Genomic DNA, 15365 nt, shown 5'->3' with positions numbered 1-15365 from the left:
ATCAATTTTATAGTTATTTAACCGCATTAAACTTTGGTTATCATTTGCTAATCATATTTCTCTCTTTTATGAATTAAGATTGTAAGTATACAACCTAATTTCGTACATTTTGAAAATATTACTTATATCTAGTGTCCTCATAAAATTATTTATAATTTCCTTGAAATTTTATACATATAATGTATAATATGCTGTTTTTGATTAAAGATAATTCGGAATAGGTTTTGAAATTATAAAAAGAAGTTTCTAAACCACGCCACGATATGAAGAATTAAAAAACATAGGTACCTAAATATTCTTATTAATATTCAATATGTACGAAGAAATTAATGTTAAGAATGCATGATATTTCAGTCAAATATTTTTATATAATGTAACTAATAAAACGGTGACTATATCTTTCACAAACTACTGTTAAAAAGTATCCGTTTGACCATGCTTTATTATATTTACTGCTATCATGCTATAATTAAATAATTGGATTAAACCGTATCACAATATTCATATAAAATTTCCGTAATGTTTCGAAATATACATCGATCAAAATATTAACTAATGAATGTTACGTGTAACAGCATCCTGCTTGTGAATCTAATTTCTTTTCGACCAGTTTAGTTTTTATACGTACATTTGTAAGAGCAAGAAACGCAACACGTTTAAGTACACGAGACATACTTGCAGTTTGCAACAAATTAATTTTTATATATGGTCGAGACTGTGCAGTAATTAATTAGAAATATTCGTATTATATATAACTCTTTAATTTTCACTTTTGTCTCATTACTTTCTTTTACTTTCATTGTATATCACCTGTGGACCCTGCTCCGATCGATCACATTTGACGATCGACAAATAAATTACGATCGATGATCGTGTATGGCGATCTTAGAGGAACAGCCGATCCTCAATTTACATATTACGATCGATAAATAATAGGAATGTTTAAAAGGTTCACTCGATAAAAGCGTCTTTTTTTATACTCTCATTATCGATTGTAAAGAATATAGAAATATCTTGTATAAGCCCCCGTTATGACTAATTGTAAGATGTTTCTCGTTTAGGACATACTTTCCCAAATTTTCCTTCCCCCCGTAAACCTATTCGCTTTATAAACGTATCCTCTGCTTAAAGAAATCCCATTTCTAAGGCGTTGTATAACGACTGTGTGTCCGAGTGACTGTTTATTCTCCAAAATGGGAAATTATGGGCACGTGCTGCCGTTTCTTCATCAGAGTCATCACCTATTACCACATATGTGCATCTTCGACCAAATCGCGCAACTACTCTTCCAAAGCAGCTTTCTTTTCCTAGAAATGATGAATCTATATTACTTATAGAACTTTTATAATATAAATTGTGATTAATAGCGTTTTGATGTATATATCGGTTCAAATGGTATTTAATAGACGATTACAATAATTTCAAACGTTATGCGATTCAATGATGGCTTTAAATTAAGCACACTTAAATTCCTTTGTAAAACTTACCGATTTTCGAGGCCGAATAAATATTTTCGATTGGAAATATTCCGCCAATCCCAAAAAGCAGTACTTTAGATAAAGCCGGTACTAATTGCGTGGTAGTAACCAGAATGTTAATGCAGTCACTTCTTTTATTTATGAGACTTAAACATTTTACAGCTGACGTTAACCAGTTATCGGTGAGTACTTCAATCTCAGAACGTAGTTGTAACCATTGTTCTTGTTTTGCAGCACCCAATAAACCGCCGACATTGTTTCGATAATTATTATAGATCTCTTTAATTTTTCGATAGCGAAAGGCTAATTTTCGCATCCAATCGACTCCACCTCTAACACCGGAAGCCAAACATATACCGTTGTTCGCAGACGCGCATTGGAAACCATCGTTAGCAAAATTGTAAGAAGACAGGTCTTGCCCATTATCATCTGATGATACATCATCGATGTGTACTTGGTCACAATCCTACAGGAAGATCAAAAATAGAGTTTCAAAATTAATGACACGTAATAATCCAAATACGTATAAAATTAAATTTCTGATAGAATATAACATTTTAGTAAGAGATTTTGCTTTTTCTAGACGCATCAAACTTGTACGTGTTTCAACTATAGAATATCCTGTGTATTTGAAGTCTGAAGTCTGGTTCTGCCTCCTCACCTCGACGTCGTTGAAAAAGAAGTGAGTATCAGCCAAATTGAATATCATTTCTTCCATCCTGTACGCCACTTGGCCCAAAAGAACCGGATCCTTACGGTGCTTCGTTGCAAATTGCCCAGTTAACAAGGAGTGAAATACAACTATGGTTTCGTCCAGGTCCCAGATGAATATCCGGTCAGGACCGGCTTCTGTCGTATCCGCAGAACCTATACTGTTTCCACTTCCGCTCTGGCGTCTTCCGCGTCTGCAAGGTTTCGCTGTCGCTCCTGGAACACGTTCATTAAGCGTTACTGCACATACTCTTCCCTAACAAAGAAAGTGCGCTATAAATATTTTTGCTATTCATTAAAAGATTTATTTAAATAGGTAAGGAAATAAAACTGAAAAAAAATATTTTTTTACTTATAAGTACTTTTATATGAAACTCTTTTTCTTATAAAGCAAATTAGGATGCAAAACAGAAAATGATAGAAGCCAATAATTTTACAACTAAAAATTATATATGCCTATATCTTTTAGTTCTTTTTATATCTTGTATATTCTTATGCTATTAACGGAGATTAAACATATATTGCGCTACCGCCCACGTGTTCAGCGAACAAGCAGCCATATTAACTTATATTAATAGAAATTTAAACATTTATAGAGGCTGATTCAGGAATAACTAGAATTTTACATGCTATTTCAACAAAAAAGGTATTAATAAATATATATTCGTAATATTCTATTTTAAATAAGATTATTTTATCAGATAATTTAAATATTTTCTTAATTGTAAGACATAGGACGTATCTATAGCTATATCTATATGTATACATATAACACTTTTACGCTTTTCAGCATTTATTTGTTTATTCGACAACTGTTGGAACACGCTCAAGGAGAACATATTGACGCAAAAAGTGGAGATATAAAAATCACACGTACGAATCGTGTTACCTTCGATGTTTGCGGTTTCTCGTGCGGTAAGATCGCTGGCATCGTGAGTTGTTGCGTCCAACGTGAGCGCAGACTTTGTCGAATCTTATTACAAAAAGGGAAGTCGTTACTGATAAATCATAATTGCAAATAAATCGTAATTGTCGCAAGAATTTACACATAAAAACATAGTAAAACGTTGCTACTTAAATCAATGGACAAAAATATTAAGTAATTAATAAGAAAATTCTTAGTATTTGTGGAACCTGAAAAAGAAACAAACAAAACAAAGAGAAACAAAAATTAATAAAACATCATATAATGCAAAGAAAAATATTTCCTAATATTAAATATTTTGTATTGAAATAATTTGATAAAACCAGAGTTTAACATTTAAAAGTTTGGGTATAATTTTACATACTCTTATATGGAACTATAAAATTTCTCTACTCTCCTTTTATATATTTCAAGTATTCAATTCAATGAAAATGATGTCCTGTCCTTTCAATGTTGATTTAATACAACTAGCAACCTAACAATACAAGGTGATTTATCAATAATCCAATTCTTCATTACCTTTTTCAATATTGTTGTATTCTATTTACATAAAAAAACGAAAACTGTTTCATTTTCAAAAGTATATATATATATATATATATATATATATATATATATATAAGAAGAGAAAATAGCCTAAAACGAAGAAAAAAACAATGACCTTACTCAATCTTTAGATCTCTAAATTTGTTCACGTCTGCAGTATACGATATAATCAGAAGATAATTATTCTACTCCCTATGAGTCACTTTGTATGATGTAACGCGAACCGGATATTCAACAGTTCTCATGCAATACAACAGCGATATTTAAGATTCTGGCTGCATCGGTGATTAAAATTTTGCTCGACGAGGAAGTGCCTGATAATGCCGAAGAGGTAGAGAAGAAGTCGATAGGAACGTTACCAGCAAAATTTAGGTTTCCAATGTTAAACGAAGCGGGTGTCGTATGGTAACCATGCATGGGGTAATATCCGGAATACTGTAATGGTACCCTGTCATTTCCATACAAACTGCTACTGTAGGCGCTGTAATCTAGCTTCTGAAAAACCATAGATGAAACGGTAATGAGGATAATAAGAGTAATAAATTCTAATGGTTTCTTTCTTTTTTAGTACCTGTGAAGACGGTGATATATTTTGAGCCACGTTGGGGAAATTCGTGGTGCCGCTGTTGTATGTAGCGTAAGATGAATATTGAGACATGGAGCTGGGCGTCGTGTATGAGGTCAGATAAGAACTTTGCAAGCCCGAGGTGTTTTTCCCGGCTGTGGTTGTCCCGTAGGGAGGTGAGTTGTACAGACTAATAGCACGAAGTTTCCATGTTAACGAACGTTTACAAACCAATTTGTAAATATTATATTTATATACAGTGACTGTTATTAATATTGGAATACCATATAGGAACATAGTCAGCCATTGATTAGAAATCAGGATATGTTTGAGGGCAAAGATGAATGATGATGCGATTCAAGCATGAGAAGTACGTGCCTGTTATAATATTGATTGGCTCCGTACAACGAACTGTAGTCCGCCTTTTCCATAGAATCCGGATATTCTTGTTCCTTTTCCTCGGCATTCTCGTCGATGTATAATTCCCCGCTGGGCACGCTGTCGTTTTCGGGACAATCTTGCACCTCGTTCTTGACTTCCGTTTCTGCCAGTATGAGCAAAATGATTCACGTTCACATCTCTTTAGTTATAACGCTTTAGTTATAATTTGATATTATAACTCTGTCATTGGCAATGATGTAATTTACAATATTATATATTGTTCTATTAGGTTGTCCAAAAAGTTTCTTTCGTTTCATAAGGTGATAATAGATGAACAACAATTTCTGTTTTATATTATTTTATTGAATTAGGTATGATCCATTTCGTTCTATTGCTATTATTATGTTCATGCATAATTCAATAAACTAATATGAAACGAGAAACATTGTGCGTCTATTATTTCCTTATAAAACGAAAGAAACTTTTCGGACAACCTAATATATTATTCTCTGTTCTGTACATTATATCTGTATCATCGATAATGATACAATTCACAGAAACATGTTTCTAGGTTTGTTACTGTTGCAACTACTTTCTGCTAAGTGGAATTTCAGTTTTCTGCTGAATAACTTCCGTCATTTCGTGGTAATAGAAGTCGAGAATATAAATTTCATTCATTAAATTTAGAATTGTTACAAAGCTACGATTTATTGTGATAGTTCTTATAATTTAAACATATAGAATATTGCAACAAAGATGGTATATTTTCTTAACGTGTTCTTTCTTTCGGCTTTTTGTATATATAAAATAGCACAATTTATAGTCAACCATACTTCAAGCCACAAAAAGGAAATTAAAATAATATTATAGTGACAAATGTAACTCTAAATATAATATAAATAAAGCTCACTTGCAAAAAGGCTTATATAACACGCGAATAAAATACACTCAAAGAACTGTAAATGCAAAAATTTCAAAAGAACCGGCTTTATATTTAACCATCGTTCAAACCACAAAGTAAAACATCACAATCCTTAATCGTGATTCGTATAATTTATTAATTGGGATATCTTTATCATCTTTCTAGGATACCTATTGTGTACCTATTTTTGTTATTATTAATTTGTGTACCTATTTTGCAACTTCTCGATAGCATTATTTACATTTAAAATTATTTTTCCGTTTGAACAGTTGGAACAATGGATGAAGAATAAACAATATAAACGTTTAATCAATACATTCTATTTAAATCCAAATAAAGAAAGGACATCGTTTCGGAAAATGTTATAAAACAAAAAAATGCATATTCAGGTTAAATTAAATTTCCCGGAATAATATTCAGTAATACGTATTTCATGTATTTGTAATATAAAACAACACAATGGAAAGCTTTTCCGCGACCGGAAGTATACAGATGTTACCGGCGTCATGGCGAGAGGATATTTCGTTTCATTTTGAACCGCGATATGTAATTAATTTCCCAAGCAATTAGCTAGGAGGTCCGTTATGAAAACTACCTGTTCATTTCGGTGTACGTGTTTTATAGAATAGAAGAATCCAGTGGCGTGACATGACGCGGCGCAACCACCAGCCACCGGGTTTCTCGTTTTAATTCAATCGACCGGCGGCACACGCAAAAGGGAAGCGGGAAATACAGACAGAAGCCTTTTCAAATCGTCGAATTTAAACCGTTTTATTGCAGGTCCGGTTTCGGCTATCGTTGTCCATGATGCGAAACGTTATAAACACAAATTTTTCACTTTTTGTTTCCCAAGGATACTTCATCATCGCGATTATGTGTTATGTTGCATCGACGAGACGAAAAAGAAGAAAAATTGAGAACAAATAAACGAATAAATAAATTAATAAAAGGGAGGCAAAAATGGCGATTTGGTTTCTAAACGGACCTTTAAAAGGGTAGCCTTTTAAGTAGACCCGGAATGGAGGAGCTTTATTTACCATTGTTTGCGGCTCGAGGGTGCTGTACCGAGGCCTCTGTCGACGAAGACACGTTGCCAGCATTGTCTAAAACGCCTGCTGGTTTCGTCGGATCATTGTCCTCGGTTAACATATCACTGCGCCTGAAGAAAAAACGACAAACAAAATCGCGATTAACAATTGGTATTATATACCAGTTAATGCATGTAACATTCAGTTTCAGTGCGATGTATTCGATATGTATTGTAAATTGTACGCTCCCGTTCATAAGTTCCCGAACATTTGCTTATTTTGCACAAAATGGTTGTTAGAATGCAGATACGATTTTCTAAATTGATTTTATTATTTATCCACAAGTTACTCAGTGGAATTAAAATATCCACGATTTTATAGTATGGAGTAACTTACATTATGAAATAAAGTCACAAAAGTATCAAATGTATTTACATCAACTGTTGAAATTACGTAATATCAAAAGTATATACATCCTAACAGTCATCTTACTTAAAGCAGTCAAATGTGCGATGGTCGGTCGACTTATGACCGGAAGTGTACATTCTTTGAAGGTTGTAGCGTAAAATTTAAAACATTTAACATTTGATATACCGTAGGACAGATAGAAGTCCTTTTTTCTGGAACTACGTGTCGGAGGTAGTTTATGAAAGTAAGTGGATGAAAACTGAGCGTTATTGAATAACCAAAAATAGCTCTTGATTTGATATTGAAATGAAAGACGAAGAATATTGAATGGTCTGAGATTTTCTGCGATGGAATATTAAACTATTATTTTTGGACCAGCTTTTAAGATTTTATCGAATTACCAAATTACTTAATGCATCCAGTGTGTGATGGATCATAGAATCGTTAATTAATCACAGAATCCGTCGATAGAATAGCTCAATTGTTTTGGTACCTGGAAATCATAAATAATCCTTGATCGAATTCTTTTCTTTTTACATCTAAATTGTTTAATTTTTATTTGTAAACACGTTTTTTATTTTATAAATTTGTAAAAATACTTATGAATACATGCACGTTGGGCTTTTACTTGATCAAACAGTTATTTAAATAATGAAGAACAAAGACTAACACGTGTGTATATATATATATTTAAGATAAAATTGTAAAAAATTCCTTGTAATTGAATACATCAAAAGAAATTCCCGGAATTCGATGTTATCATCTCATTTAGAATAGAGTAGGTTTTGTATAATTCTTCCATGAAATAAAAAAAAAAATAAACACATCTTCGATAGCCGGTAATTATATTCTAGGAAAAAAGTGTATATATATCAGCACAAATTCAAGAAAACGATACCAAAAAGGATTCTGATGCGAGGGGCTAAATTCGAATGGAAATTTTTTAAAACGAATCATCTGAACCGTATTAGATTAAATTTAATCGAATAAAAAGTGAATTGAATGTATTTTAAGTCGTGTTCAATCAAAATTTGTGTATTACATTTATCAAAAAGCGATGATTAATTGTCACAAAAATAGTAAAAAACGGAAACTAAACGAGAAATATGTATCTACTACTTTAGAAGCTATAAAATGATAAAACCGCTGTAAAGGTTGTAAAAATGTACGACAATAAAGATATTCTTACTTTGAAAGATTTATGGTATTAGAAAAAAAGACATTTACGTATATAGATATAAATAGTTTAAGGTGTAAACATAAACATTCCGTGTAACCTAATAACTAAAAAAAGCCTGCTAGTAATTAAAAATTGTCCTTTCTTTAGTATTACATTATCAGTCTGAATATTTCAAAAATAAATAAGCGTTCCAATATTCTATTTTATTATTTCTCTATCTATCATGAAATAAGGAAGGGAAAAAGTTCCCGAAAATCAGCACTGAACCGATCATGTATTCGCCGGTTCCATGGTGTTCCGGTTGATGCAAAAAGGGTTAGTGCACGAAGCGGACAGCTTCGTTATTGTCTGCCAATTGCGTGTCGAAGAGGTGGAGTGGCCAGATGGGTAGGCGTATACCAGGAACCTTCGAGAGCAGCCAATGAAACCTCCTTTCACGACGTTTTACATTATGTATTCTTTATGTTGCCAAGTTGCTATATCTGTCCGTGCTCCGCCCTTATCTGCGCCTACTATATACTTCGCGCTGCACTATACTGCGAAAAAGAGACTGTCTTGCATAAGGGCGCTTTCACACCGACGCCGCAACGATACACCGCTTCCGTAAGATTAATTTTGGTTTATTTATAGATACCCAGATCCGATTCGATTCTCCTAGTCAATCTCTCTATGTTTTTCTTAAACGTCGAATTTATTTCGGAGAATATTGTCGATTGTTTTCATAGCGCTGTGTTTAGAGAATGTCATTTCAAAAGCTTGCGTTAGATTGATTTATTCTAGAAAATCTGGAAAGATAATAATTAGTGGAACAGCACAGGGGCAAGGCAAGTAGGTACGTATATAAATACTGCTCTTTATCGCACAACGTTACACGTTGCTATATGTCTTTATTACTCTTATTTGTATATATGACACCTTCAGTCAATATACGTGCTTATCTTTATGATTGTGTTGGGCCTATCTGAAGTAACGAAGCTGCACTCGTTTATATAATTATCTTTACAGTTCTCCATTATACATACGTATATAGATAGAAGGCGGGAAATGAAGTCTTTGTTGCGTTTTTGCATCAAGGTGTTTTATTTTATGGGTTGCTTAAACGAGTTTTTTAACATAGGGTGGAGTCTGTTTTCTAGAGATCAAATGGCGAATGAGATTAAATCCTAAGCTATGTACAGACAATGCGAGGCTGATCCGCGAGGCTGCCTCGTATCATGCCGTCACGTAGATAGCAGAATACGCGAGGCAGGGTGAATCGCAGTTATCTACGCTTCCGACAAAATCGTTCAATATACATTAAAACGAAGTGAATAAGGAGCTGTGAGGCACCTTTGATCTCGCCAAATACCGACAATTGTTCGCTAGACTCGAGACAGCCTCGTCATTCTGCCTCGCACTGTCTGTATATAGCTTTATATAGCTGTATATAGCTAAGTAATTTTGAAGTTAGGTGCAAATTTTCTATTTGAATTTATTTCTCAACGTACAAATTTTATTCGGTTTATTAGCAAAAATGCTTAAATTTTTTATAATAAAAAAACACCTTACAATTCATTGCATGCATGTCATTTCTAATTCAAACATAGATTCAAAGTAGATTAAGCTTCCAATAGCATTTTTAATGATATTCAAACATATATAAAAGGGCATTGAACTTTTGATTTGTAAATTGACATCGATAAAACGGAACAGGATTTCAAAACTGTTTACCGTTAGTAAAGTTCAACAAACTATAACAATGTACCAATGTATACACGGTTTCCTATACTACGTACGACAAGAGGGATTATGGCAATATTAAAAAATATATCACACAAAAAAGAGGAGAAGAATCAAAGAGAGAAAGTAATTATGATAATTCTATTGTGGAATTTTTACAGACTTCAATGACTAGTTTAACAGTCGTTTCACAGTTAGTAATATGGTGATAATAGTAACCAATACATTGATTGATTGAAAATATTAATGAAGCGGTGTAATTATCATGGAAGAATAATTTTCAGTCTAAATTAAGAAATATTTTTAAATGCTTAACATTAAACTTGCGCATTCATAAAACAATTACTATTAAATATTTTTTCAAAACAATATACATTAAATAATAAATTTAAATAAATAGAAACATAGGTAACGTGTAGGTCACAGTTCTACAAATATCACAAACAAAAGTAACTAGAACTTGTTTAAGACAATTTCTTTAATCTTCTTTCCAAAATCTTTAAACCTAAATACTTTGCAAAGTATATTTATTTACATATGAAAGTCTAAATTCGTAACAAATTCTTACATGAAAATCAACACTGAATGAAAAATAAGGAACAAATGAAGTTATAACTCTGTAAACAGATCGATTCTAATATTTTAGGATCTTAAATTGTTAGGGCTCATGATTAATTACGCGTTCTCCAATGCGGGGGCAGTAGTCTTCGCGGGCAAATATTTTCTATCGGATGTTTGTAATTGAATAAATCATTGTCAGTAGAACGATCGTTTCGAGAAAAGTACAGACAATCGCATCGGAGATATATGATCCCCTATGTGTGTATGTATACACATATGTATACATATGTATATATACACATATATGCGCGGGTATGAAAGCAATTGTTCCCCCGTGACACGCATCGCGTCGGCTGGAAGTTACGTCGTTCACTGGAACACGACGATGAATCAATTAGCGCGCGGCTACGTTGTTTGAACAACAGCCAGATACTCGGACAATTTTTCTTTTCGAGAACGATGTACGTCCTCGAACAACGTCCGAAGTCGGGGAAAAAAATAACCGATTAATTGTTTGAAACAACGGGCAGTATGCGCGATATTAAACGGTCACTGTATACCGCCGCTTCGTTTTTTTCTTTTTGTGTTGAATGATACCGGAAAGCGTGGAAAAGAAAAACGCGCACGAACTACGCCCGAATTGCCCGTTGGACAATGTACCACGACGATCGGTGAAATTGTTACTTTTAAACTTGCGCGAATAATAGTAACTATTCGATGCTTGAATCGAGAGTACGACTTTTTTCTCGATAAGTTTTGATGGAAGTTGTTTTGATTGGTCTTGATGGACTGCTTTTATCTAGGGAAACTTATTGAAATTCATTTCCGATACTATATGTACGTTATGTGGAAATTTAATAATGGATATTTCGTTTTTATGTTTAATGTAATATTGATAATTATCAAAGCTTAAAAAGTCTGATTTAAAAGTTTGATTTAAGAATGAAATATACATATACACATATCGTTATATTGGAAACTATGCTATTAGAAATTTATATACATATTATACTCTGAAACTTAAGAAATTGCATTTGTTCTTATTATAATAAAAAGAAATATACAATTAAAAGAAAGAAAATCATAATTTTTCTAATATCTTTTTTAATGTAGACATAGATACATATGTCAGAATTGAAAAGTCCGTCTGGTCGAATCGTAAATGTCTTGAAACTTGTTGTTTTATCTTAATTTAATTCTAATATGTTTAACATACATTTTCCACTTCTTATAGTTTGCAGCATCTTTTTAATATGGATAAAGGCAATGAATTGAACATAGCAAATATAACATAACAATAGTGATTATAGTTTAAGCCCGACTCATCATCTCTGGAATTATCTGATTGATTTACATTTAGTTGTGATATAATTTATCGAACTATCTATATAAAAGAGACGATATCATATAACAGTATTCTTCCATGATTGTATTCCTAAGTACTTTCATATTCCTAGTACTTGTCACTCTGTTAAGGAATTGCGTTATTATTTATTTTCCCCGAAAGGCACGAAGGATTTATACCGTTGAGAAGGGCGGCCAAACTTATCTAAATAAAGCGTGTGCCGAAATGTTTATCGCGGCTGAGTTGCTTGCCTCGCCACTGTCCGTCAGCCGTCAAAGAAACGCAACCGAACGAAAGAAGGATAGAGAAGAGGAATGCGTAGCAGGAGGTTTCTCGTGCGCGACACTCGTGTGTCCCACGGGCCGCGGTCAGCTTACATTTGAAAGGAGGAAAGAAGAAAAATAAGGAAGGGATGGTTACACTACGGGACCAAGACAAAAGCTTCTCCATCGTTCGGAATGCTCTGGCTTTCCTACGTCGTCTCTTTCTCTTTTCCCTCGCCTCTCGAAAACAGAGGCCATGGAAATCGCAACCTCGTTCTAAAACGTTTTGTTCGTTTTGGCAGATTTATCTCGCACAAACTTTTCTAGTTAATTATTTCTGACCGTTTTTAGTATAAAAAACATTTTTATAGAGAGAAAATTTCAGTCAGTTTTTCAGTACGGATTACTTGGCATTACACAGCGGTTGACCAATTAAAATACATTACTGGTAACAAGCCGAATGAGATGCATAAGTTACGCATGCTCAATTGATAATGACATTTACACGTGTGAGTGCGACCGTAGATGCGTTTATACATGTGTGTGCATATGCAGAGGCACATCCGCGTAGCGTGCGTAACTCCTGACATCTAATAATTTAAGGAACGTATACATATTGTAGAATACATACATATGTACAGACAGAATGCATTGTGCTTCCCACGTGGCACTCGATCGACAAAGTCATTTGACTGTTCTCGTTTGTTTTGGCTATTGCTTCCGATATGTTGAGAAAAAACATTTCATGTGTGTACATTTCTTTTACTTATAGAAAAGATAATATAAATAGATAGACAAAAATAATTTTACAGTTAATGTATGATATTAATTTTGACTTTATGTAATTCCCAGCGCACAATTTGCTATTATATTTTACTTATTTATACTTCGCAGAAGTTGTGCTTGTTTATTATGTTATATATTGCATATATAGATATAAATATCATTGTTATATAATTTACGAGTTTTCAGTTTACGAGTTAGTTTATCATTTCAAATCTAAAAGCTTGCTCATCATTGTTAAAAGAAATCAAAGCAACAAGCTATATAACAAACGAATGTTTATTCAAACCTTGTATCCGGCGTTTAAGCTGGACCAAGAACGAGGGTGCTTCTCGGCGAATATTCGTGGATCAAGGAAGCTGTATTCGGTTCCCTCCTGATAGTAGCATCGTCATCCCTTCGCTTGTGTCGTGTGTACGTAAATGTGTGTACGCGATGCACTTGATAGGGTTTAAGCACACTACTTCTCACTTTTCTCGCACTTTCCACGACCACGAGAACATCATGACAACCGACGGATGCACTATCACCGACCGTTTCTAGCAACACGTAAAAGAATCGCTTGGTTAGCAAGGATCTTCTGTAAAAGATTATTCCTTGGAATAAACTACAAGTATAACGCAATTGAAACAGTTTGGCCGACGATCTCGCGAGAAAACATCTCTCGGTTGGGTTTATACGTTCGTCGCGCGAGGGGTGAAACCATGGAATCCGGCACAGATGTACGTTTCGAGCCAATGGGTCGAAGCGAATAGCAGAGATTGATCTTTTTCGAGGTTACGTCGGCTCGATACGCGGTTTTCGTTCGAGGCTCTTTGATGGATTCCTCGTATCGCGGACGCAGTCAACACTATTGTTTCTCTGCGAAGGGCATCGGCTCGGTGTGCGATATGCTGCAGCCTGTGGAGTTCTGAGCATGCGAAATGTCGCCTGCCACCCCCGCCCGGTGGTCACGTGGTTGGCCGGCTCGTTCGGCGTCTTTCTTCCACGTTCATCCCCTCTCCATCCCCTCTCTTTGTTTGATCCTCTATCTTCATCCTGCCGTCGGTACTCCTATTCGTTGTCTCGTTTCGTTGGTCGGACGCGCACAGGTCGCTCGTTAATTAGAATGAGAGAGGCTAATGGTAACTCGCTTGGCCACCCGATTGTCAGACGAAGAAAAGAAACGACAAAGAAGGGGTCCAGATGCAAGAAGAGGACGGACACAGCCAGGTTACCCCCTTGTTCGAATAATTGTCACCTCCTGTCACCGTTCGTTTTTATGAATCGCTCTCTCGACTGACAGACCCGAGCTGCTTTTTTTTCGTTTACAACCGAGGAAGGAACCCATCGTGGAATGGTAATCGAGGTAGTCTATGCACACGATCTGATAACTGCAGAGGAATGCACAGCACGGGGTTAACGAATTAGCAATGGAATACGTAGTACGTGCGACCGAAGGTGGTCGTGTTTAATACACAGCAAGAGATTTTAATCCACGGAGAGGTTTCCACATGCCAAAGATGGTTGCTATAGTGTTAACAATTAGTGATGACCTTTACGAAGACTGCGTTTGGTCGCAGTCACATTGTTCACTAATGTTTGATGTACACGCTTATTTCCGATTTAACGTTTTTTTACGAACGGGACAGGTTTCGAATCTACGAGTCGGGAAATGTGATGCGACATGATAGTTCGCGTTGTTTTTTTGCACCTCGTCCACAGCATGGTACGCGTACGTTTTTTTCCCTTTTGTTTTATAATCGGAGATAGAGAATTCTTGACGGGAGGTCCAGCAGCCCTACGTCATACTCGCTGCCTTCTTGGAATAAGAATGTTCCTACTTCCATTTTTGCTTTTTTACCGATTATGGCGTGATAAAAGTGGTGCAGAATATTTCTTCACAGCTGTCATTAAATGTTAAATTTGTGTAGTTACACTTATATTATATGTATAGCAAAATTTGAACATTTGTTTACGTAGTTTTTAAAAAATACGATTATCCAAATTTTTTGTTCAATGTTTTCAATTTTTATTAAAAAAACGATGTTTATGAACTTTTCTGCATAGTCTCTATTGCTCGTACTACTACTACTACTAGTTTCGAAATAAATATTTTTAAATTCTTGAATTAATTTTCTATGAATTTATGAATCTTTTAAAAACTCTTTTTTTGACATTTATATATAGCTAATTGAATTTTATACATTAAAGTATGGTTTGCATATATATACATAATTCCATAAATTAGCCTGTCTTACCTGCAAATCCAGGACTTATGTTTTAAAAATATCGATGGAATATGATCAATCACGAAGCGTTTAAGGAATATCAGAAATTTTAATCTTGTTGAAAATTAAAAATAAAGATTGGTTCTTGGATCTCAAATAACCTATCGATGACCGTAAGAATGTTAAGTAAATATACTTGTAATTTATTATAACTAATATAATTATTTAATTTATACGAATTGTGTATTTGATAGAATTATTCCTTTTTCTGTTTTTAATATTTTGTTTTAACAAAATGTTGCTATTTTAGATGTTGAAGTTGCAAGGAAATCAGGCTTCT

General features: G+C 34.2%; 1 protein-coding gene across 9 annotated transcripts; it reads right to left on the bottom strand.

Moving 5' to 3' along the window:
• Positions 1 to 348: 348 nt before the first annotated feature.
• Positions 349 to 13740, bottom strand: LOC117238750 (eyes absent homolog 4). Of its 9 annotated transcripts, none has more exons than XM_033503910.1 (10): positions 13105 to 13740; positions 7366 to 7457; positions 6514 to 6687; positions 4604 to 4769; positions 4232 to 4415; positions 4020 to 4155; positions 3067 to 3162; positions 2140 to 2405; positions 1488 to 1944; positions 349 to 1307 (listed from the first exon to the last, which is right to left on the bottom strand). In XM_033503910.1, exons 3-10 carry the CDS (start codon positions 6626 to 6628, stop codon positions 1126 to 1128), a joined length of 1602 nt encoding a protein of 533 aa, XP_033359801.1. In that variant the 5' UTR covers positions 6629 to 6687; positions 7366 to 7457; positions 13105 to 13740; the 3' UTR covers positions 349 to 1125. The 9 variants fall into 9 exon arrangements, with proteins under 9 accessions (XP_033359801.1, XP_033359804.1, XP_033359800.1 ...); XM_033503913.1 differs by having other exon boundaries at positions 6566 to 6687; XM_033503909.1 differs by lacking the exon at positions 7366 to 7457.
• Positions 13741 to 15365: the final 1625 nt, after the last annotated feature.

This window comes from Bombus vosnesenskii, unplaced genomic scaffold (genome assembly GCF_011952255.1).
Source record: "Bombus vosnesenskii isolate JDL3184/JDL3185 unplaced genomic scaffold, Bvos_JDL3184-5_v1.1 scf7180000013605, whole genome shotgun sequence".
NCBI classification, from domain to species: domain Eukaryota; kingdom Metazoa; phylum Arthropoda; class Insecta; order Hymenoptera; family Apidae; genus Bombus; species Bombus vosnesenskii.
The sequence above is the reverse complement of the archived record's forward strand: the minus strand, read 5'-3'. Positions and strand labels throughout refer to the sequence as shown.

Excerpts from the sequence above, each read along its gene's own strand:
- LOC117238750 (XM_033503910.1), bottom strand. The coding sequence starts at position 6,628 with ATGCTGGCAACGTGTCTTCGTCGACAGAGGCCTCGGTACAGCACCCTC. Across the intron at positions 4,770-6,513 it reads AAAAGGCTACCCTTTTAAAG|AAACGGAAGTCAAGAACGAG; the intron begins GTCCGTTTAGAA and ends TCATACTGGCAG. Across the intron at positions 1,945-2,139 it reads TCTTTTTCAACGACGTCGAG|GATTGTGACCAAGTACACAT; the intron begins GTGAGGAGGCAG and ends ATCTTCCTGTAG.